At 40.9% G+C, this 22,704-nt stretch overlaps 1 protein-coding gene across 1 annotated transcript; it reads right to left on the bottom strand.

Annotated features, from left to right (window-relative positions):
* Nucleotides 1-1,506: 1,506 nt before the first annotated feature.
* Nucleotides 1,507-20,982, bottom strand: rhoab (ras homolog gene family, member Ab). Its single transcript, XM_074680794.1, has 5 exons — nt 20,854-20,982; nt 10,087-10,244; nt 6,461-6,581; nt 5,387-5,517; nt 1,507-4,304 (listed from the first exon to the last, which is right to left on the bottom strand). Exons 2-5 carry the CDS (start codon nt 10,240-10,242, stop codon nt 4,131-4,133), a joined length of 582 nt encoding a protein of 193 aa, XP_074536895.1. The 5' UTR covers nt 10,243-10,244; nt 20,854-20,982; the 3' UTR covers nt 1,507-4,130.
* Nucleotides 20,983-22,704: the final 1,722 nt, after the last annotated feature.

The following is a 22,704-nucleotide window of genomic DNA, read 5'->3' as shown; positions in this document are numbered from 1 at the left end:
TATTTAATGTTCTACAGTGTTCAGCAAAACTGATGACAACCCAATGCATTTAAAAGCTTGCCTATGAACATTTGGTTGATGAATGGTATGGTAATGCATAGTTTGAGGGGATTTAAAGGTGTGGGGAGAAGACCAATTTACATTCAGTGGATTGGTGGTTCACATTTCTGGCCTGAATCCACATCGACTCTACATACACCAGTACTCCCAGTGTTACTTAAAGGCAGACTTGGTACAAAAAAAAAGAAGAAAAAAAAAAAGAAAAGACGAATGTCTGATTTCACTTTGGTTTTTTTCCTCCCTAAAAACTTCTTTAATTTGGATCATTCAACAGTTAAGCCTGGCTTATACTTCTGTTGACCCTAGACTGTTGTGGACTGAAGCTCGGCGTCACCAACACTTCATCCTCACCAGGAAGTTACAAATCCATGTGGGAGGCTTTAATTCACAACCCTTTGAGGAAATCTGAAGACAAAAATGTCCTCTACCAAAACCTGCTGCAAAAACACAACGGATTAATTGTTTTTCTACTTTTTTTCTCAAATCTTTCAAGTTACTTCAGTCTTAATCAAAAATACAAAATGTTGAAAAATTTCTTATTAATTGACCCATTTTATACAACCCTTTAAATGCCAATTGGATTAATTTGTGTTACTGTTTAATTTTTAAAAAATACACAAAACATTTATTTTCCAGAGAATAAATTTTGGGTACTGGAAATATTTTCTAAGATCAGACTTAAATATTCATTAGATTGGTAATAAAACTGATTTTGATACATTGCATTTTTTTCTGCAGTGTCAGATTCTTAATTTACCACCATTTTAGGTAACTAGAGGACACAAATGTCCTGTAGACCAACAATGGGAAATTGTCTCATCTCATGGCAAACAGTATAAATGAAAAATTAATGTATTATACTATTCACTGTTTTAAGATTTTTCATGAAAAAAATCATCTTGTAAAAATCATTGCATATTGCATAACAAAACCTAATTTACAGCCAAAAATCAAGCAAAAAATTACCCGAAAAGGTAAAAATTACCCGAAAAGGTAAAAATTACCCGAGGATTGTAACAAGTTTTTTATTCACAAATGTTTGATGGACTGTTTATTTTAGTCTCCCTTTGTTTTTGTTTTTTTTTTTTTTTTTTTTTTTGTTTCAACTCAGTAGATATTTAAATGTATAATTATACTGCACTACAAGCATGCAACCCTGTTTCCAAGAATGACATGTCATGTGCAGAGGATTCATTAATTTAAGTTTTTTTAGAAAATACAGAACAGGAGGTGCATACAGGCCACATGTGGGTATCTGCGTTGGAAAAGGGCGGAGCAGACCTCAGGCGTAGGCTCTGGCGTCTTCACACTGGAGCCTGAACCAGGTTTTAATGTGTTACAGGTGAGGTCTGACTGAAAACAGAAATCCAGAGCTCTGCTCACATAACAACTGATCAATACCTCCATTCATTCATTGGTTCATACTCCATAATAAAAAACAGCTGATTGTTATAGAAAGTAATTTATTACACAAACCAAAGCTAGTTTACAAATACAGTTTCCAGTCCTGTGCGTGTGTATAGTCTAGTATGAACAAACCCACATTTCATATTTACAGACTTTGCATACAGCTTGGTTTTCCTGTTCCTTTGTTTAGGTCACTGCTTCAGCATTCACAAATCAGGATTTTAAAAAATACATTAAAAGTAGAAATAAAATTGGTTTGTACATAATAAGGACACTAACAATGTTTTCCTTTTTTTGTCTCTTCAGCCAAGTTTGTGTTCAAAACAAACAAACAGAAAAAGAGCCAGCACATGTGGTCCTAGTGATGTTCTAGACAGGCAGCCGAGAGGCCAGCCTTTCTCCTGACTGCCTAACAACAGCATTTGGCAGTGATGATTGATGGGTCCTTACACCCACGAGTAAATCATCAAGAAAATTCAGTTAAAGCACATGAGAATAAACCAAAGCAACAACACATGAGCAGTCCCCTATCGTCCACCTCCTATTTTAAATACTGATAGACAACATATTTATGACTTCTTTTTTTTTAATGAAGCAGGAAAAAAAGTTTATAAACAACGTCACAAGACTGGGTTTCTGGAACAGGCTCCTCCCAGCAGGCCAGGAAGAAGAACAGGAGGGTACCACACGGTCAGGAGAGCCTGAACCTGGCAGGGAAACACACTGAGGAGTCAGGGAGGGCTGGATTATCCCAAATATAGGCAGCCAGGCTCAGCATTTTCAGAGCAGAAAGACTGAGAGAAGAAACTTTTCCAGCACAGAGCTGGTGAGTTAGTTCTCTTAGTTCTGCTTGAAAATGTCGCAGCCTTCTGCCTGTAGAATTACCCAGCAGCCAAACCTGCCAAGCCAGGCCTTTCTGTGCACAGAATACTGTTTGTAAAGGCCATGACACGCGTGTTATGTTTGTCTTTTTCAGTTAACTGTCCAAGCTGACAGCACACACCAACAGTTAACCAATAAAGGCAGACATGTAAGCTGAAAATCAAGTTTATCTCAGGCACTTCCTGCCTCAAAAATGAGCTCTGATCATTCTACACGCCAGCACAGTGGAAGTATTCGTTGTTTGTCCTTAACACACAGATTTAAGGTTGGTCGCAAGTAAACACAATCCTCTCCTTGTTCTTCTTCCTGGTCTGAAGCCAGGGGAAATGAGCACCAGCAGTCAGCTCTGTGGAACAGGGAAGGATGGGAGCTGAGCCAGGGCAGAGTTAGCTCTGGTTGTCCTTCGCAGGGCAGGAGGCTACCTTTGTCATTGAGAGGGACTACAGTTCATCTGCCACTTTCACCAACACCACTTAAAAAAAAAAAAAACATGTTCAGGTTGAAGAGTCATCGGGCAGCAGCTAACGACACCCAGCAGTAGACAAACCAACAATGCTGCTTTCAGGATCAAAGTGAAGCGTTCAGTGTCCTCTACAACACGGCTGTGGTGTGTTTAAAGCAGCAGCAGGACTACAGGTCAGAGAATAATGCACAAGAAGTTTCTCTAAAACATGCTTTGAAGGCTAATCTTTAATTCAAATATTACATTCAGGATCAGGTAACTGTGTTTGTCACAGTGAGTCTGTAAGCATGGGATTAGCCATGGTGACAGACTGAGCTGGACACGTGAGCACGGAGCTCCACTCTTCTCTGGTAATACCAAACAAATGGCCCGAGCACGTGATGGCATGTGACCATTAATTCGACTCCCTGACTGCATCAACAATCACTGATCAAACTTTAGGAAATCACTTTTTTTTTTTTTTTTGGAGGTTAAATTAGCAGCAAGTTGCTCAAACTCAATTCTGCTGAGAGCACCACGAGAGTCAGATGGTTCATTGGTGATTTGTCTATTTAAGGGTCTGCTCAGATAACCTGTCCAGGTAACTACAGCATGAAACAAGTGAGCTGAATGTGCAAAACTTTGTAAACTGCCCTGGTTTGATGAATACAGTCTCATCAGTGTCACACACACGCACACCACTGCACATCATCCTTCAGATCCTAACTGTCTACCTGCATAACATGTAGCCCTAGACCAGGACACACCTGGAGACGGTAAACAGCTCTCTGAGGGCTGTTCACCGTGGTTCTCATTAACTGTGCTGTCTGTTTCCATCTTTCCATGAGTTAATTTCACCAGAAAACTAAACCTTTTATGTTTTTCACACCGACAGTCACTAGAAATCCCATAAATCACCTACAATCACTTTTACATGTCAGCTAGATTTATGGACCGGACCACAGGATCTCATCATGATCTCATTAGTGTAAGTGGTTTGTTGAAAAAGACTAAATGTACCAGCGTTTGGCTGGTGGCTGGTGTAACTTCTCCACCCTTATGGAAAACCACAGGTAAAGAGTCCGATGGTTTGTAGCGGTAGTCATGTACTGTGCTCCCTCCTCAACTTCTCCACCTGTCCATCCATCTCCATCAAAGCTTCCCAAATCCAAGTCCCAGGGTAAATTCAGTCCAACAAACAGCCATTTTACAGCGGTAGTCATGTACTGCACTTTTTTTTCTCCCCCTCCCTCCCTACCCCATCTAGGTTTTCCCTGTCCCTCCCAAGCTCCCGGGTGAAGTCGCCCGGGGTGAAAACAGTCCGAATGTGGCGGCCACTCTACAGCAGTACACATTTATTGCTCTTCTTGCCGCGGCGGGCCTGCAGTGCCGCCCTGGTGGCCATCTCGAACACCTCCCGCACGCCATCCTTGGTCTTAGCAGAGCACTCCATGTATCCAAACGCTGCGATGCGGCCAGCCATGTCCCGGCCTTCCTCCTGCTTCACTGGTTCCTGTTGGGTGAAGCGACAACCGGGAACTTGGTTAGAAACACAATCAGCAACACATTCATTACTGCAAACCCTCAGGAGTCCAAGAGCTAACCAGCCCTTAAATGTTGTGATCTTTACTTGTAAAACTAAATGCTCCTTAGTCTAGTCATACATTTCCGTGCACTACAACAACACAACCTTCCAGTCCAAATGCCTGAAGTCATACACTCTTACGAAATGAAAGAGAAACAAGAGGGGTAGGTACAGATGTACAGTAACACAGAAACTTCGTCTTTATGTCGAGTTCTGCCAAATCAAACCACAGTCCGACGGCAATCACATCATCCAGGTCAGTGGGTCTGAAATGGGGGTACACTTACCCCTGGGGGTACAAGAGGGCACTCCAGGGGGTGCGCAAGCTTAAAAATGTATATTATATATTCCTTAAATGCAATTTATTACTAAATTTTTTGAATCAAGTATAAGTTTAAGTTCATAAACTGAATTTTATATCCAGCAGGTTATTCAACTCCATCACCCCCCCCCCCCCCCCCCCCCCCCCATTAAAAAAAGAGGCTCCCTCAGACCAGGATAACACAAATAAAAGCAGTGTGGTTGACCTGTGGTACCAACAGACCCAAATGGCACCCGTTTTGTAAAATGACCCATTAGTCTCCAAACTCCAGAAAAGAAGCTAGATTTGGTGCTAGCTGCTATTTTGTATAAGAGGTAGCTTGAGGGGTCTGAAAACTGTCTTAATACGGCCTCAGCTCTATTTGAAATACCACTCTTTGATCTTTTATAAAATTAAACGATTCCTCGAGGCGGAGAAAATTACTCGAGTAATTTTTGTAATCGAGTACCTCGAATCATCCTAGGAATCGTTTCAGCTCTAAATTAGAGTTAAATGTTTCATGAACTGGTCAATCCAAAAGTATATTTTCAGATTTAATTAACCACTCGCTGAGGTAACCTTGTAGAAGCTACATCCTTACAGCTAACAGTCCCGACAGATACACTCCTAAAATGTTAACTTCAAACAAATAAGTGCAGTAATTTTCCTCTAATGTAACTTAAGATGAGCAGAAGGAAAATCAAGTTACCTGCTTCATCTTGGCGAGCTCTCTGCGTGTGTGCTCGTCGTTACGCAGGTCTTTCTTGTTTCCTACCAGGATGATGGGAACGTTGGGACAGAAGTGTTTGACCTCCGGGGTCCACTTCTCTGGAATGTTTTCTGTGAGGGACCAAAGGAGGAGAGTTAGGGGAGGTTCACAGTCATCAAGCCAGATTCAATGAAGTGAATATGTTAGCTGTGAGGGGAAGGGACGGGAAGTAAAACGGTCAGGATAATTATAGAACCAGCATTTCTAAACTTTCACAGGTTTAGCCCATTCTTGTTGTGAGTTGTGGTGTGGTAAGATGAAGCTGTTCACTCTGCGTAGGTCTCACTCAAACAGACAAACAGGAAGCGCTAATAACATGATAGAACTAAATAATCATTCATAACTCCTTGAAAAGCAGACCAACTCCAACAGAAAACCTACAATAGGTGGATTGCTTTAAAGCCTCTTGATGGTGCAGAATTGACCTTTGTCTTTAAATTATTCAACAGTGTCAGCGTTTTGATGAGGTTAACATTTTGAAAGCACTTAAACAGAAAAAGTGAAGCTGTAAAGAGATAATTCTGTGTGTGAACAAAAGAAGAAACACAAAGAAGCACTGCTCAGCGTGGCATGATAAAGTCTTGCTCAGTCAGCAAAAACTCTGCTTTAAGCAGAAATGTAATGTCTGAGGAGTCAAGTTATAACCAGCGTTTGTCTTTTACTTTATCTCTTGAATAACGTGGACCTTTCATCCCCCTGTTTCCATATGACCAGAGAAATGCTGTTCTTCATCAGTGTGAGCATGGTTTGTCATTCTATCGCATTCTTGTGCCGTGACTTAACTTGTAATCTGCCAATGTGTGGTTATGTGTGAACTGTAGGGTAAGCATTTCCTGTGCAAATGGTATCAAGAGTCCCAACAGGATGAAGAAACAATCTGCAGGCCCGAGAATAACTCTGACACACTCCCCCTTCTTTTTATATTCAGAGCAGAGCCGGTGATGTGTTGCTTTGTGTCATGCGTAAATGTGTTTGTCTGTCCATGGTTGTGTCTGTCTGCGTGGTTTTACTCACCCAAGCTGTCAGGGCTGTCTATAGAGAAGCACATGAGGATGACATCAGTGTCTGGATAGGAGAGAGGCCTCAGCCTGTCGTAGTCTTCCTGACCCGCAGTATCCCACAGAGCCAGCTCCACCTGACAAACACACACACACACACAGACATGCATTGTGGTAAGAGAAGGCAGGGAGAAGGACAAAGGAGTATGCACAAATAGGGAAACAAAAAGAAAGAGAAGAGGAAGAGAAACCAAGATGGAGGAGAAGTAAAAACACCATGTCTGTTTCACTTTAAAGGCCCTGTGACGACTTTAGGAAAGTCTCATTTCTATACATTTGCCAGATCATATTCCACAATTTAAAATGAGAAAATTAACACAGAAGTGATAACTTCAAAATGCTTTTGATCAGTGTCTTTATTTGTAAGGATTTCCCCAGGACAACATGAACTACAGCAAAAATCGAAACCACGATTAATTAAACCTACTTTATCCTGCTCTCAACTCAGTTTATTCTGTAAATATTTGGATCATTTTGAAACAAGTAATTGAAATGAACATCTACAGATGAATAATTAAGGGTTCTTTATTGAAACAATGGAACTGACAATACACATCAGCTTGAGTGGAAATGTTTTGAGAAGAGGAATAAAAAAAAAAAACTGTCCTGAAAAGGAGAAAATAAAAATTGTATATTTCTCGCCAGCAAAATAAATAGTTGTAATACTGCTGTTTAATGCAGAAGATAATTTTACCTTGTGTGAAAGGTACTTCACCACTTTTTAGCTGACATCATCTTTATTGTTGTCCTTAAAGTGATACTCCGGGATGGAACAAGTTGGGTCCTATCACAAGGTTTAGGGCAGAAATTACCCCTACAGCAGTGTTTTTGTGCAGCAGAAGCCCAGAGCGCACGCACCAAACACCCCCTCCCTGCTCATCTGCCGGTTTCCTCTGCACCCAGACGGGGCCATATTTTACTTGACCAAAAACACAAATAAGCGAACTCCCACCAAAAAAATCTGATATGGGTCTGCATTCACTCTTTATTTAGAGAATTTTCAGCACGTTACTTTCACACAAAAACACTGCTAAATAAGGCTCTAGTTCTCATTGTGTCGTAAAATGGCACCACCTCCGCTGCAGAGCCACAGCTGGCTACGAGGCACTCGCTGCTTAGTGTATCAGTCCGCGCGCGGTGTGCCAGATATAAACAAACGCAGGTAGTCTGCCAGGACGAAGAGACACTGACATTGCTGTAGGGGTAATTTCTGCCTTAAACCTTGTGAAAGGACCCAACTTGTTCCATCCCAAAGTATCACTTTAAGCTCCGTTTCCACCTAGCAGTCAGCTATGAGCCAGTACAGTTTGGTATGGGTTGGATCAGTAAAGCCTGATCTGTTTGTATTTCCACAGCCAACCGTGCCCTTCACAGTAGGTGGTGTGTAAGCTGGATGCCTGTAGCCACGTACGAGCGTGATGACATAGCAGCACTACAGAGCATACCCCCTAATCTATCCAACGGAAAAGAAAAACACGACAGTAAACAAAGAGCAACAACAGAAGACATTCAGCCATTCGTCTTCTTTGTGACTGGCATCTGGCTCATTGTTACAAAGACCAATCAAAGTTTGTTTCAGAGAAGACTGTGTCCCGCCAGGAAAAACACAGCAGCCGCTTTTGGACGATAAGTGACGGTTCCCTCGACCAATCAATAGACTGCAGTGTTTTTAGCTCCACCTGCTGGGGTTGGATCAGTATGTCTGGCACTCCAACAGAAGGATACCAAAAACCGTGACGGTACAGGTTGGTAATTTGAGGACCGGTCTTGGTTCTAGACAATGGAAAGACCACGGATGGAGAGCTATACCATGCCGATAAACCGAAATTGAACCACTTGGTGGAAATGGGGCCAAAGTGTGTCCGAACTACTGACACTGAATTCCTGTAGGGTATAAGTGCTTGGTGTTTGAGTTGTCCTCTATAACACTTCTCTTCCAGACCTTTCTAACCCAACTGCTGTCTAGTAGCAGTTACTTTATATCTGCGTGTGTCGATCAAGCTATGTGCACTCTGTCTCTGGTCTAGGGATGGGTACCTTTCACATTTGAAACGATACGGTACCGATTCCTGGTACCTGGCAATCAGTACCGGTACTCAACGGTACCAATTTTCAATACTTTTGTGTGTATGTGGCAAAAAATATCAATTTGTTAAATAATAAAATGTAAACTTTTTAATTTAACATATTTATTCTTCAGTATGTAACCTTGTAATGCTGTGTTCACTTACAGCATGGAAAATCACCCTTTCTTCCACTCTCTCACAGTCACAGGGATGCATTTTGGTACCTATATATGGTATCTTATGATTTTACATAAATCGGTACCAGGTACTTTGAAAAAATTCGGGCGGTACCTAATTCAGTACCCATCCCTACTCTGGTCTGACGAAACTGTTAACATGCATCTTAACAGTCTGCTCTTAGCTCACAGTCTGGGACAGTGTCAAGTGACTACTACTTCTTCTACTGGATTTTTGGCAGCTGTCACACTTTGCAAAACCTGGCTGCCTGTCGTGGGGGGAGATAACTGATAAGGCAGTTTTTTGGGTTGGTTAGAAGCTCTAAGTGTTGGTTTTGGTTCACATTTCGAGTAATCACCCAGCCCTACTCCAGCTCTATGGTATAAAATCCAACACTGACCCATAAAAACCATCTCTAAGTAGACAGAAAAGCTAAATAGGGAAAGGAAAGTAGACCAAGACGTTCAGAAAAGTGTGACTCTTGATAAAAAGCAGCTGGAGTCCTCCTCAGCAGCGCAGAGGGCTGGAAATCAACCAGCCAATAAAGACGTGAGGTCCCAGAATCCCATTAAGCTGGAATGAGGTCGTGAGGGTTTATGACTGATGAGCTGCTGCAGTTATCCAGAATGGCACTAATACAGTACATCACAAACAAAAGGCCTGATGAGTCAAACATCCTTCGTATTTCTGAGCGACGGCAAGCTTTTATAAATCTACAATACACCCCCCCCACTCACACACACACACAAGGGCAGATCTTTAAGGAAATGTAGGATGCTCTGTTTCAGAGTTCAAACCAACGGCTGGATCTCTGGTAAGAGTGAGTGAGCACCGTGAACGGCTGTTTTCCTGGTGAAATACACATTCAAGCACTTAAAGAAGAAACAAGCAGAGAGATTTTGACATTTCATGTGATGGTCTCTGACTAAGCCCTGAAAAAAGCATTCTGCAGAGAAATAACAGGCTTAGCAGATGACTGCGTCACAACAGGGAAGATGTGAAAACGGAGCAGTGCAGCTCTACCAACACTTGCTCACTTGGCCCTGGAGGTAGAATTAAAGCGTTGAGCATGATTAAGCACCAGGGAACAAAATTAGCCCTGATACCGGCACAGAAACTACTGCTGGGACTGAAAAGGCAAGGACATGTTGCAACATTTAGACAAGTAGAGGGGATTACTGAAAAGAGTCAGGAAAAGTTGCAGAATCACTGTGAAGTTTGAATCCACAGATTTCATCAGAGTGATTCTGCAGTGGGCAACAAGGTACTACTGTCAGCTTACGACCCTGAAGCACCACTCAGACATGACAAGGATGGATCAGTGGTGCCGTCGCCTCACCTGTTTGCTATCCACCTCGATGTCAGCAACGTAGTTCTCGAACACAGTGGGGACGTACACCTCAGGGAACTGGTCTTTGCTGAACACGATCAGAAGACAGGTCTTTCCACAAGCTCCATCCCCGACGATCACCAACTTTTTACGGATGGCTGCCATCCCTGGAGGTGGAAGAGGACAGATGTTATAATCAGCAACACAGAAATAAACAAGAAAAGCACTCAAAGGGCACAGACCTCCACCAAGCACAATGTGATTATCACCAACGCTTTAGTCCTACTTTAATGTTATACTCCCTTTCAGCAGACTGTCTGCTACAATTTGGTGTTAGTTGCAGGTTTGTATGATAATTTATTTCCTGACAGTGTTGAAAATTATGATGACCCGTTACATATTTCATATTCCAGATCTTAGTATCCAGAATAATGCTGGGATCTGGATCTTGCTTTTACATCTATCAAAAATCATGGTGACCTTGTCTTTCATTGTTTTGCAAAGATATCTGATCATTTACGGTGGAGTTATATACACATATGGTGAAAACAGCCCTATCTCACAATGATAAAGAATCCTTTAGAAAGTCCTGGATCCAGACGGTGATCCAGATCACCTCCAAAATTTATTCACTTCTTCCTTATCCCATTTTGAACATTTCCTGAAAATTTCATCAAGATCTGTATGTTGGTTTTTGAGTTATGTTGTTAACAGACAAACAGACAAACTCTCCCAAAAATATAACCTTGGCAGAGGTAATAAACGTGACTTTGCATCTTTATTTGTGATCGATAAGTGAAGGACAGAAAACCTATCCCGTCCAAAATCTTACTGGGTTACAACTCAAATATACAGACAGAGAGCTTTAAACGCTGTATTCAGGACCAGAAAAGTCCTTTGGTCCACTTGTTTGGTCCGAACCAAAAGCGGACTTTATTTTTTTTCATTTGGTGCGGTTCGTATTCAGATTGTACTTTTTGCAAGTGGACTATATTCTGTAAACACATCCACATGTGTGACGATCAGTGCTCTCATTGGACAGTACTGACAAAGGCAGCACACAGAATACAGACCCAGAAATGGAGGTAAACGTGTGTGTTTGTGCTCTTATTAAAGCTGCAAAATCATTTTCAGTTTCAAGAGCAGCTCCTTCAAAGCAGGCTTAACAACATTGTTTCAAATTTTGGAACAGCGAAGACAAATGCGCGCAGCAACGAGACACTATGCTCTGTGTGTCCTGACCCACAACATGCTAGCAACAGCTTGGCTAAACAGAAGACGGAGGATCAGGTATGAACCAAAGACGGTTAGGTTACGGTGGCTTTACAGGCCAAAAAGGAGCATGTATCCTGTAGTTAGTTCAGATGGACCTTGGTTTGTATTCAGACCTGCACCGGAGAACCACGAACCCACCAGAGTTTGTTTGGAAGCGGACCGAGACCACCTCAAAAAGTGGGTCTCGGTCCAGTTGTTTGGTCAGCACCAGGGTTCGTTTGTGTCTATTCACACCTGCATGACAAGTCCACACTAGTGGGAAACAAACCCTGGTCGGTTTTAAGTGGACCAAACAGTCCAGGTCTGAGTGAGTACTAGCTTAAACACTGTTTGATGAGTGCCTGATAAGTCAATTCGCAGACCACTGGTGCAAACTGCAACACTACATTTCACACACTGACCACAGAGCTGGAGGAGGACGTCTTTAATCCGAGGTTCAGAGACTCGCAGAGGGGTTGAGACATGATGAATGGAATCTGCAGTTCTGGAGACCTTGACTAAAAAGTGGTCTAGTGCAGTGGTTTTCAGAGTGTGTGTGTGTGTGTGTGTGTGTGTGTGTGTGTGTGTGTGTGTGTGTGTGTGTGTGTGTGTTTTCTAAACTACTTACAATTCTATGTTTTATTCTTTATATTAAAAATCTTTAAAAGTAAGACTTCTATGTTGCATAAAACCATTCAAACAGAAAATACTTTCAGATATAACCCTACCTTAACTCTAACCCTCAGCAGATTAATTTAGGAAACAGCAGTATGTACATGAAGGTCATATAATTTTTAACTGGTAGGCTAAATTAAGTAGCTTGCAGTTTTCTGTCTGTTTTTGGATTGGTCTATCAGTGTGTTCCCACAGCAAGGGGTCACTGGTCTCAAGCATTGCTATTTTGGGGGTTGCACGCTGAGAAGTTTGGGAAACACATAGTCTGAAGGGACGAATGTGGAAACCACATCATAATTTAGAGGGGAGACCTTAAGTTTTAACATTCAGGTATCATTATAGCAGTTTTATGAGACACAAGCTTCCAGGAAGTCAAATTAAGCTCTGGTTCCAGTAATGTGTGACACTGGAGACCATAAAGAAGTTTTAGTGTGGATGTGGGAGAAACACTTGCCTAACAGAGGAAGGGGAAGTTGGGGTAAATGAGTGTCGTTTTGTAGCTTGTGTCACTGACTGACAGCTGCTTGGATCACTCCATATTGGGACATGATCGGCGTCTTTCTCAGACAGAAGGTACAAACAGGAACTCCAAGGATGTATTTTTATTTTGTTTGACTGGCGACATTAACAAGTGCTTATTGTTCTCTTTAATGGTCCACTGAAATAAACAAAGTGGTGGTCACAGTTAACCAGAAACAGAGTGCTATCAAACCATAAAACTGGAAAAATAGAGATTTCCTATTCCACATGCAAAGGAAACATCTAAATCTAAAACATCTCCTCTCTGAGAATTTAAGCAACAAAATTTCGTTCGTCTTGCAAAGGCCTGATAAGAAAACTGTCTCTGGTCCGGACAGTTCTCTTTCCTCCCCCTTGGGTCCTTTGCTGTTTTTGTCCATGCAGCACTTTGTATACAACTTGCATCTTCAGCAAGTGTAAACTGTGTACATTTTCCTCAGCTCCAAGCAGCAAAATCATTCCTTTTCTGGGCTTTTTCTAAACAGCACAGCACATTTCTCCGCCACGTTTCCTCAAAAGATACCTGCTCTGATCCTCTGGGCATTCACCGACATTTTAACACACAACAGGATTCTAATGGGGTTTTTTTTGTCAATGATTGCTCACTGACAAAATTACCTCCTGATTCCACCGCCTTCTTGCCCTCAGCCTTGTTACTTTCTGACCCTGAAATGCACTCATGCAGTATGAGGTGCAGCAGGCGTCCAATAAACGGTAGATGAATACTCTAAGTAGGACAGCGGTGTCAGAAAAGATTAGACCGTTCCCTCCATAACTGGAGGAAAAAAGAAAAGACAAAAATGGGGGCAGCTGTAGCCTGAAGGTGGGTGGGTGCTCTGTGAATATTTGAAACCTCTGACCAGACGATGAAATGGGTTATCAGCTATTTGGCCCCTTTTGTTGCTGAGACACTTCCAAGAATAAAGCAGTAATGCAAGTGAGGTTTGTAGGAACCATGATGGCATCGGTCTCTGAATCCAGGCTGGTGTTGGAAACATTTTACTGGCACGTTAGTCAGACAAAACGCAATGAGCGCATCAAAAAAGCAAAACAACAGAAAAATCTCCATTAGCAGTCCAAACTCTGAACTGGCTTTCTCTCTTATTTCATAAGAGCGGGGAAACATGGGATGGTGGAAACAGACTGCACACACTGATGGGATTGTTACAGCAGTCCAATAATGATTAGCTGAGTGGTCAATAGTTGCAGACCAGGTCATCTGACCCTGGATAAACCCACTCTGATTCACCGCTCCAGGGAAGCCGGCAGACTGCAGCCATGTTTGTGACACGTTGAATGTGTTGAAGCCATGAGGGTGGCTAAATAATTCATACACAGGTGTTCTTATGGAGCAGGTGTGTAGGCCTGTCACGATAATCAATGAATCAATTAAAATAAAAACGTCCTCGGTAAGTTTGCCAGCTTCGATAAACTGACACGTGCATGTTTGTTTTCCTCCTCTCTTTCCACCAAAGAGACTGAATGAGAAGATGGCTCACTATTTCCATCTTTCCTAACATCGGGGTGCATAGGTTTTATAGCGGATTCATAGCGGAGTGAGCATCTGTCAAAAATGCGATCTTTGGGGTGAAGACGGGGCTTCTCGCGCGTACACACAGAGAGAGCTTAAGCGAGCGTCCGGAGGGGTAAGGAGGAAACACACGCTAACATGAGTGATGGCACCAAAGATACAGTTCTTAAGCCGCCTGCCACAGTCCCAGTGTGGGAATATTTTGTTTTTTATCAGAATGAACAAAGCGTGAGCTCATGAAAACCAACGAGCTGATATGTTGCATTTGTTTGAAAATAGTGGCAACGAAGAAGAAGAAGAAGGGGAGGTGCAGCGGAGCCTTGTTCTTTGACAATCCGCTCTTACTGAGGCTTTTGGTCTGTAAAGTAAATAGAAATAAAAGAGCCAAATGGTGGGTGCTCAAAGATAGATACATTGCCAAAGAAATGCAGCCCTTCAATACGGTTGAAAGCCAGAAATGTTCAAAATGTTTGACAGACAGTACGGATTGACTGGGAAAAAGTACATGTTACAAACAATTCAGGAACTGTATAAACTCCCTTTTATTTAGGCTAGAGTTTTTATTGTTTTTTTTTTTGTTTTTTTGGAGTTTTGTTTTTTCTTTAGAGACAGGGTCTATGTTTTATTGTTTTTGATTAGTATTAATTATTTTCATTGACATGTATTTTTTTCTAAAAGAGTCCATTTCATTTTCATTGTATTTTTTTCTCTTTCTTGTTTGTTAAATTAATTATATTTTTTGTTTAATTTATTTCATTTAAAAGATCCTGACCTTTTAATTACAGTTAAATACTCTTAAGAAATTAACGTTTCTTGCTTTGATATGGTGTACTCACTTTATTATCCCATTTATCATAATTACATCAATGAAAAAATGGGGGAAAAAAATCAAAATAATATTGACAATAATATCGTTTATCGGCAATAATATTTTGGAAAATTATTGTCTCGTGACAGGCCTAGTGGGACGGTGCAGGTCTGTAATTTGAAGACCTGTCTCAGGATTAGTCAATGAAAATGGCACCAAATGTGTAACATACCGAGAAGAGCCTAACTGAACTTAACCACTTGGTGAAAAACACAAGGCTTAGCATCCTACAACAATCATTTTGACCTGATAATCACTTTTGAAAGACTAACTCAACCAACCTATTGGTTAAATTTTGAGTCTGGGCAACTTCACACGCCTGCATCTTTACGGGAATCAAGATTCCTTTAATGTTAATTTATTGGCAATTTTTATCTTTTAGACAACAAAAACCACTAATTCTATAAGGAGCATCTACATTTCATCAAATCCTAGAATTATCAACCGTTACACTTTACACCACTTTAATGATCAAATATCAGAAGTAGAATGTGTTTTGTAGGGCTTCTCTAAATCTCTGATCATTTCCGTTAATTCTTACTCATAGCTGGAACTGCATCTTCACCATGCATCCAAGTGGTCGGTTGTACAGCACATTTTTATGGCCAAAACACAGAGCATAGTGATAATCAAACACAACCCAAAGTTGGACCAGGCTCCATGTGCAGATCCATGAACAGATTGCTGCATTTGAGCCAAAAAGAAACCATGAAATGAAATTTAGAGAAGGACAAACAATGGATGAGAGAAGCCATGGGTTTTAGCTAACAGGATCACTTCAACAGAGACTCAAACAGTGAAAAGTAAAGGAAGCATTCCTTTGAGAAAGACTGGTAAGAAGGTTTCATTTACATGTGACACACAGTTACTGTGCTTTCCAGAAAACTGCTTGGAATTTACGAAGCAGATCCATCAGAATATCCAGATGCTCAAATAAATCTGCAAATCATATTTTAAAGAAGACACTTTGGAAGTTTATTTTAGCAGGGATCTACCTTAAGTGTTGAATTACATCACAGTGATCTGTGGTGTTTCTGATGATCACTGAATGTTGACATGAACACTTTTCATGATGCATTGTTTCCTTGAATGACACAGCTGTAAATGGATTATTAAAATGGTAACTGTGTGCTTGATGATTCATCAGCCTGGCCTTTAGAAAACCCCACACAGGCAACAGTTGCACCTAAAAGGCTGTGTGTGTATGTGCGTGTGTGTGTTCATGCCTGGAAATACCCCACGCAGCCTTTAGCGTGGAAAATTAGCCCCAGCTTACGGACGGTTGACTGACTGCTGGCTGATTAATATTTCAGTTTCTGACAGAAACTTGGCAGGTGTCATCTTTTGCCACCATCCATGTGTTTCTGTGGGTGGTTGGGTTTGGAACAGAACAGAACGCGATTATTTTAACCCTCCTCATGAAACACAAAAACTGAGGAAAAAGCACACAAAGATGATAAACCCTACATGGATGCAACCTGATGCTTTTTAGCTGGTTGTAGTGATCAGTGTGGTGAAGGATGACAGCTACTGAATGGGCTTGTGGAGGATCCAACATCCAAAAGCCACCACGCTGACTATATTGATAATCAAAGCACTGACACCTCTGACCTTCAGACAAATTGGAACAGAGATCCAATCTGAACAGATACCAACTGATTAAAGTCAGCTCTAAAGCCTCAATACAGAGAGTGAGAATAAAAGCAACAATTGCTTTTTAACACATTTTTTAGGGATGGGCGAGCACTGGTATCAGTACCAGGTATTGGGCTGATACCAGCCTTTTTTCAAGGTATCCATACTGCTGATACCCACAGCCCATACTCCTGGTAAATAAAATCTTACGTCAAGCAAGTTCTCCTTGCCAGTAGTTGGCGCTACTTGCTGCAGTTTGACACCATGGCAAATGTGCATTGGTTCCTGTTTAGACAACATGAATTAACCAGGGAGGGTTAACAGTAAAACTGTTTTATTTTGTACTTCACTTTATTGAAAAAAACACACAAACTCTGAAAGCTGTTAGTTTTATTTTGCACTTTTTTTTTTTTTAACTTAAGAGTTGTTTGTGTTTTATTTTGCACTTAATGGCAGAGTGGCTGTGCTGTCTTTGATCTAAATGATCTGTCACTGTGAACTTAAATGTACCATAAGTACTAGCAGTATCGGTATTGGTGAGTACTCAGAAGGGAGTACCCATACTGGTAGGGCTGGGGTGATATGCTATTCTTGGGATTTGATTCTCTTATGTGGGGCAGAGTCCTGCACAAGGTCAGGTACCTGTCGTGTACCCGCACAAACAGCTGATTTGCGGGTGGTTTTTAAAAAGTTTTTTTTTCCCCGGGTTCGGATTTGGGTGGAAAAAATAACATGCAGGTAGGGTTTTAGTTTGACACATCAAAATAAATATAAAATACAATAGAATAAAAACTTAAGTTGTAAGCTGGTTGTAAGGCTGTGACCATATAGACTGTAAAAATACATGGACCTCATGTGGCTGGGCTCAATGGCAGCGCCCTGATGGGGGATATTCTGGCCTCAAATCCAAAACATGGTGGAAGGCTGAGCCACGCTATTCAGGTCTTATAATACATCCATGGTTGTGACATGATCACGGCTCGTACCTGCTGAGCGTCGCTTAAGTCTAGACAGAAAGTAAGTCTACTATTACACATGTAAAGGTCCTTTTAAGGGATTAAAAGTTTAAAAGCATTAAAGGTAAAAAACAGGTGATTTTACAGTTGTATGTGAGAAGATCACAGAGGGTTGATGATGGAGCTGAAGTCAGGCTTTTGTTGGAAGAGTTGCTTCTTTCAGGTGCGTTGTTTACTCACTGGCATCTGAACTATGGCGATTTACTGTTCAATTTTCAGACAATATGACCCAAAATGATTACTTTAAATAAGGTTAAGGGTTGGGCTGCGGGTCGTGTTTCAAAGGGTCGGACTGGGTTGCGGTACTAACCGGGCTGATGCGCAGGTGTGCGGTTCCGGTGCAGGTTTGTACGTCCCCGGGTCGGGGCGGGGCAGATCTTGAAAACTGGACCCGTGCAGGACTCTGATGTGTGGTACTGATTTGATTAAAATTGTGATTCTTAAATATTTACAATTTTTGGTTTGCTTTTTTAACACCAGACCATGTGAAAAAGCTAAATGATGATAATGTCTACAGACTATATCAGGAGCCATATTTTCCCATAAAATGCACATCACGTGAGTCAGAGAGAAACATTTCACACTCTGCTGGATATATGCAGTAACTTTTTTCAAATCCAGTTTAAAAACAAAGACTGAAATGAAGAATTTGAATTGGGGAAAAAAAAAGTTTTGGGTTTTTTTGTTGACAAAGAATCACGATTTTGATATTGTCAAACAAAAAATCCTTATATATCCTGTATATATTTTTTTCTTCTACCTCTATGTACGAGCATCAGTCTGGATAAAGTGGTATTTAATTCTACTTTTAAAAATGTATTTTTAGCTGAGTTAGAAGTAAAATATGACTTCTGCCCCTCCACTGTGGTAGATGGCGCTGAAGGGCTACTCCGCTGTATGTTGCTAATAGGCTGTATAATAAATATGACCTCAAACTATATTTAAAATATTTCATTTGTAATGATAACATGGATTTTGTTGTACTGGGCAAGTGTGTATGCTGTTAGTTGAAAATTACCTGTCTTATTCAAACACTAATTCAGAAAGAGTAACAAAACCTGCCCACAAACAAAAGGGCTGAGCAATTAGTCGAATTTAAACCGACATCGCAATGTAACAGAGTGAAATTTTCAAATGGCAGAGTCTGCAATTTAAAAAAATAAAACTTAAAAAAAATACCATGTACACAGACCTGGAGGGGACAAAGTAACTTGTGTTCCTTCTCCCTTGAAACAAGCAAAAATCAAAATGCTGGGGGTTTTTTTTGGCAAAAATATTGCATGTCTACAAGGCTTGAAGTTAAATCAGTCCGTCAATATTCTTCTGTGATCATGATGGTTAAATGAAGATATATTATTCGTATCAATTCATGCTTCAATCTGTTTCATGTCATCATAACATGTAGGCCTGGCCTTCATACTATGGAATGATATAGAATTATTTATTAATTGTTTTTAGCAAATAATGCGAAAGAGACCCCCCCCCAAAAAAAAAAAAAAATATATATATATATATATATATATATATATATATATATATATATATATATATATATATATATTTATAATAAAAATAAATAAATACATTTAAAAAATTAAATAAATAAATAAATAAAAATTGCATGTTAAATCGCAATCGAAATATTAGTCCAAATAAATCGCAATTAGATTATTTTCGAAATGCATTCAGCCCTACCACAAACTTAAGGAGATTAATCTAACCTAGGTATTACTGCTAATGTTACACTTGCCTTTGTCATCTTAATAAATTATAAAGACATGAATTGGAAAAAAAAAGACCATATGGTTGATTTTTCAACCTGGGTGTATCTAGTAGACATTTTCTGTACTTGATTATCAGTCGAGTCACAGTCGTCCCTATCTATTACAGCAGTGGTGAGAGAGAGAGAGAGAGGATACCATTCAGCTGATGGTTTCAAGGGTGACAGACAGCGTGTAAAACCTGCAATAAAGCATGACTCCACCCTTGTCAGGCCTGAGGTGCAGCAAATGGAGCTGTGGGGTGTTCTGATGCACCATGCTATATCACAGAGGCAAAACACTCCAATTAATGAGAGCAGTCTCTTAAAGATTTGTCATAGTCTGGTGTTCTGCTCGAACAACTGTTAATCACATTAGGTGAGTGGCTTCAACCAAAGTGTATAGAGGTGATAAAATATTTTCTTTACTTTTGGGGGGAAAACACGTGACTTCTAACCATACATGTGTACACCTGATTGACTACATAATCTAAACAAATCCACAAAAAGTTGTATCACACTATTCACTGTTTTACCTATTACAGAATGTGTGGTGATAAATGATGTGCCAGCATCCAGTACTCCTGTTGGTAACTGGGTTTCTAATATGTTTCCACGTGTACTGCTGATTATAAAACTAGCTTGACGCTACGTGTGGTTCACTTGCCAACTAGCGAGAAAAGTTGTAGTCTCCCCTGTGAGAGCTCCCATTGCTAAGTCAAACATTGTTTTTAAACCTGCTCGCTACTGGGTGGGTCACCAGAAAGATGGCGTCATCACAGAGGCAACAGATGGCCAGTGTGTCCGCAGTGGAAGAATGGGTGGGTGGCCCCAACGCAAACTGAACACCAAGCCACACATGTACGTGTGACTCCTCCAGAGTATCAAACACCACATTAGGAAAGGTTAAACTTCATATACTCAAGGTAGAGGCTTGGTGCCCTTAATGACACACACAAAAGAACAAAGTACAGAAAATTTGTTTCAAGTTGGTACATTTGTCGCTCATTTGATCTGTACAGCGTTAAGCCCGAGGTGGTAATATCCACTTCTTCATAATGTTAAAGCAGCAGCAGCGTTTTGTGCCGCCGAGCCGTTGGGAAGCCGCCTGTTCAGTGGAGGCAAGTCAAGTGAAGAGTCTCATTGTTTGACTGCGGCTGAATCACAAACGCTGATACGGGTCAGCTTTAACAGTTCAGTTTCTCCGATTCCAACAAGTTTCCTAGTCGTACACGATGTAGTTCTGACAAACTGTTTCGGCGACAGAATTTTCAACAGCAGTAACAGAAATTTCTCCCCCTCAGCACAACTGACTGGCAACTGCGGAAGCAGCGCAGAAATTGAGGTCGGTTAGGAATGAAGCTAACTTAGCATACCCTTACCTCGCTAGCTTCTAGCTTTGATACCAGGGCCTCTCCGAGCTTCTGGTAACTTTTAAAATAACATCGTCAGCAAACAAACTCCAAAAAACGAAAAGGAATTGCGTCACATCGGTCTGGTAATACAGAAAGTAGTTTACCTGCAGTTTATGTAGTAAGCAGTTGGGTTTTTCAATGTGTCCCGGAGTGGAGTTGCTCTGCCGACCAGGCGATTCGCTTGCTGCAAGCTCCCGTCTAGAACTGATACAATGAATTACTTCACGGGAGCGCGCAGCCTGGGTTTGTAGTTTTTTCGCTGGGGGGAGGGGTAACTGGCACGAGCCTGAGAGCCACACCTGCGCGGGCACGGGGTAAAGGAGCACCCATACAGGGTTTACGGAAATAAAACTGGAACTTCTACACTCTATGATTTATTCTCATTGAGCTGTGTTTGCTGTAAATATAATGTGCTCATTTTCTGAGGTTCACTTGTTTTTTATGGTTCCAATTTCATATTGCTGAGATTATACTAGAGGTAATAGAAATATTTCTTCTTCTTTTTTCTTTTGTCTTTAAATTTAAATGAAGTTTTAGAATGTTACCGAATTCTAAAGCAAAATATTTGTTCTTCATAATCATGAACATTTTTGAATAAAAAGGTTCATGTAATGTTTTGCTTTGTGTATGTGGTACACTGGATCAGTACAGGAGAAACTCTGTATTTTAAAGTTTGGATTAAATTCATCCAGCTCAGTAAAGTTGTGATAACACCGGGCAGTTACTTCTTTCCACATACCTAGGAACGAGGAGAGGACTGTTTCAGTAATGGTCTGGTCGTACTGCTCCACCTGGCGGCTAGTTTAGGGAACCAATTCAGAGGTAATACTCGTAGAACAGCTTAACTTCACTTCCTTTTTAAAGTTTAGGACACATGGCAATCAGAATTGCATGACAACTAGTATCACATCATCTTTATCACCAAAAAGATATTCTGTGAAACACTTGGTTATGTTCCTATAGGTCGCATATGGTTATATTCTGCGTGTGGTGCATAATGTAGTTCAGTTTCCTTTCTTGGCAACAAAGCTGTCATCAATGACCTTTCTTGTTCAAGATAAAAACGAAATTAAAAAAAGGGGTGCTTTGAAGTAAGGTTCTTTTGCCATAATTTGTCTGGTTAAATACTGAAACAAACCAAGGGTCTTTAACATGCATCAGTGGTCTGCACAAGAGAGACAGGGGGACCAAGTGCCCTCTTTTTGGGAGTCAAAATGTGTGCCAAACAGCCATTTTGGACAATAATAATAATAATTATAATAATAATTATAATAATAATAAAAAATAACAGCCTCCTTAAGTGGTTAAAACATGTTAAACTGTTCTCTAAGGAGCCAAACTGAACCTTTAGGCACCTTCTTGGGAGCAGAACACACAGTGAAGTGCCCCTTGGAAGCAAAAACATGCTAAAGGGCCCTTTGGGAGCCAATATGTGTGCTAGAGTGCCCTCTTGAGAGCAAAATGTGTGCTTGAGTGCACTATTAGGAGCCAAAATGCAAACTTAAATGCCCTCTTTCCTGGCAAATCATACTAAATTGCCTGCTTGGCTGGTTGAACTCACTCAAGTGCCCCTTTGGGAGCCAAAATGCACACCAAAAGTGCCCCAAAGTGCTCTTTCAAGAGTCATAACACATGCATAACTGTGGCAATAGACACTAACTATCCTGTTGGGTGGAGGAGAAACACACTACACTGCCCTCTTGGCTGGATAGAACATGATGAACTGCCTGCTTGGGTGACAAAAACATGCACTTAAGTGCCCAATGTATCTCGATATATCTGCCTTTTTGTTTTCCTTTTTCGCCCCTGCCCTTTAAAAGGTCTGTGCACGCTACTGTCACACATGGAGATGAACTGTCTTGTTTTTTCTGTGCTTTGTAACTCAATCACCCTGAGGCCAACGTTTTGCCCCATTTCTGTGACAGCAGTGAAGGTGTGCCCGGATGATGAAGGCC

The sequence above is a fragment of the Halichoeres trimaculatus genome, unplaced genomic scaffold (assembly GCF_033239565.1).
Source record: "Halichoeres trimaculatus isolate MK-OKI-2021-1 unplaced genomic scaffold, fHalTri1.1 fHalTri1_scaffold_11, whole genome shotgun sequence".
NCBI classification, from domain to species: domain Eukaryota; kingdom Metazoa; phylum Chordata; class Actinopteri; order Labriformes; family Labridae; genus Halichoeres; species Halichoeres trimaculatus.
This window is presented reverse-complemented; position numbering and strand designations above follow the sequence as displayed.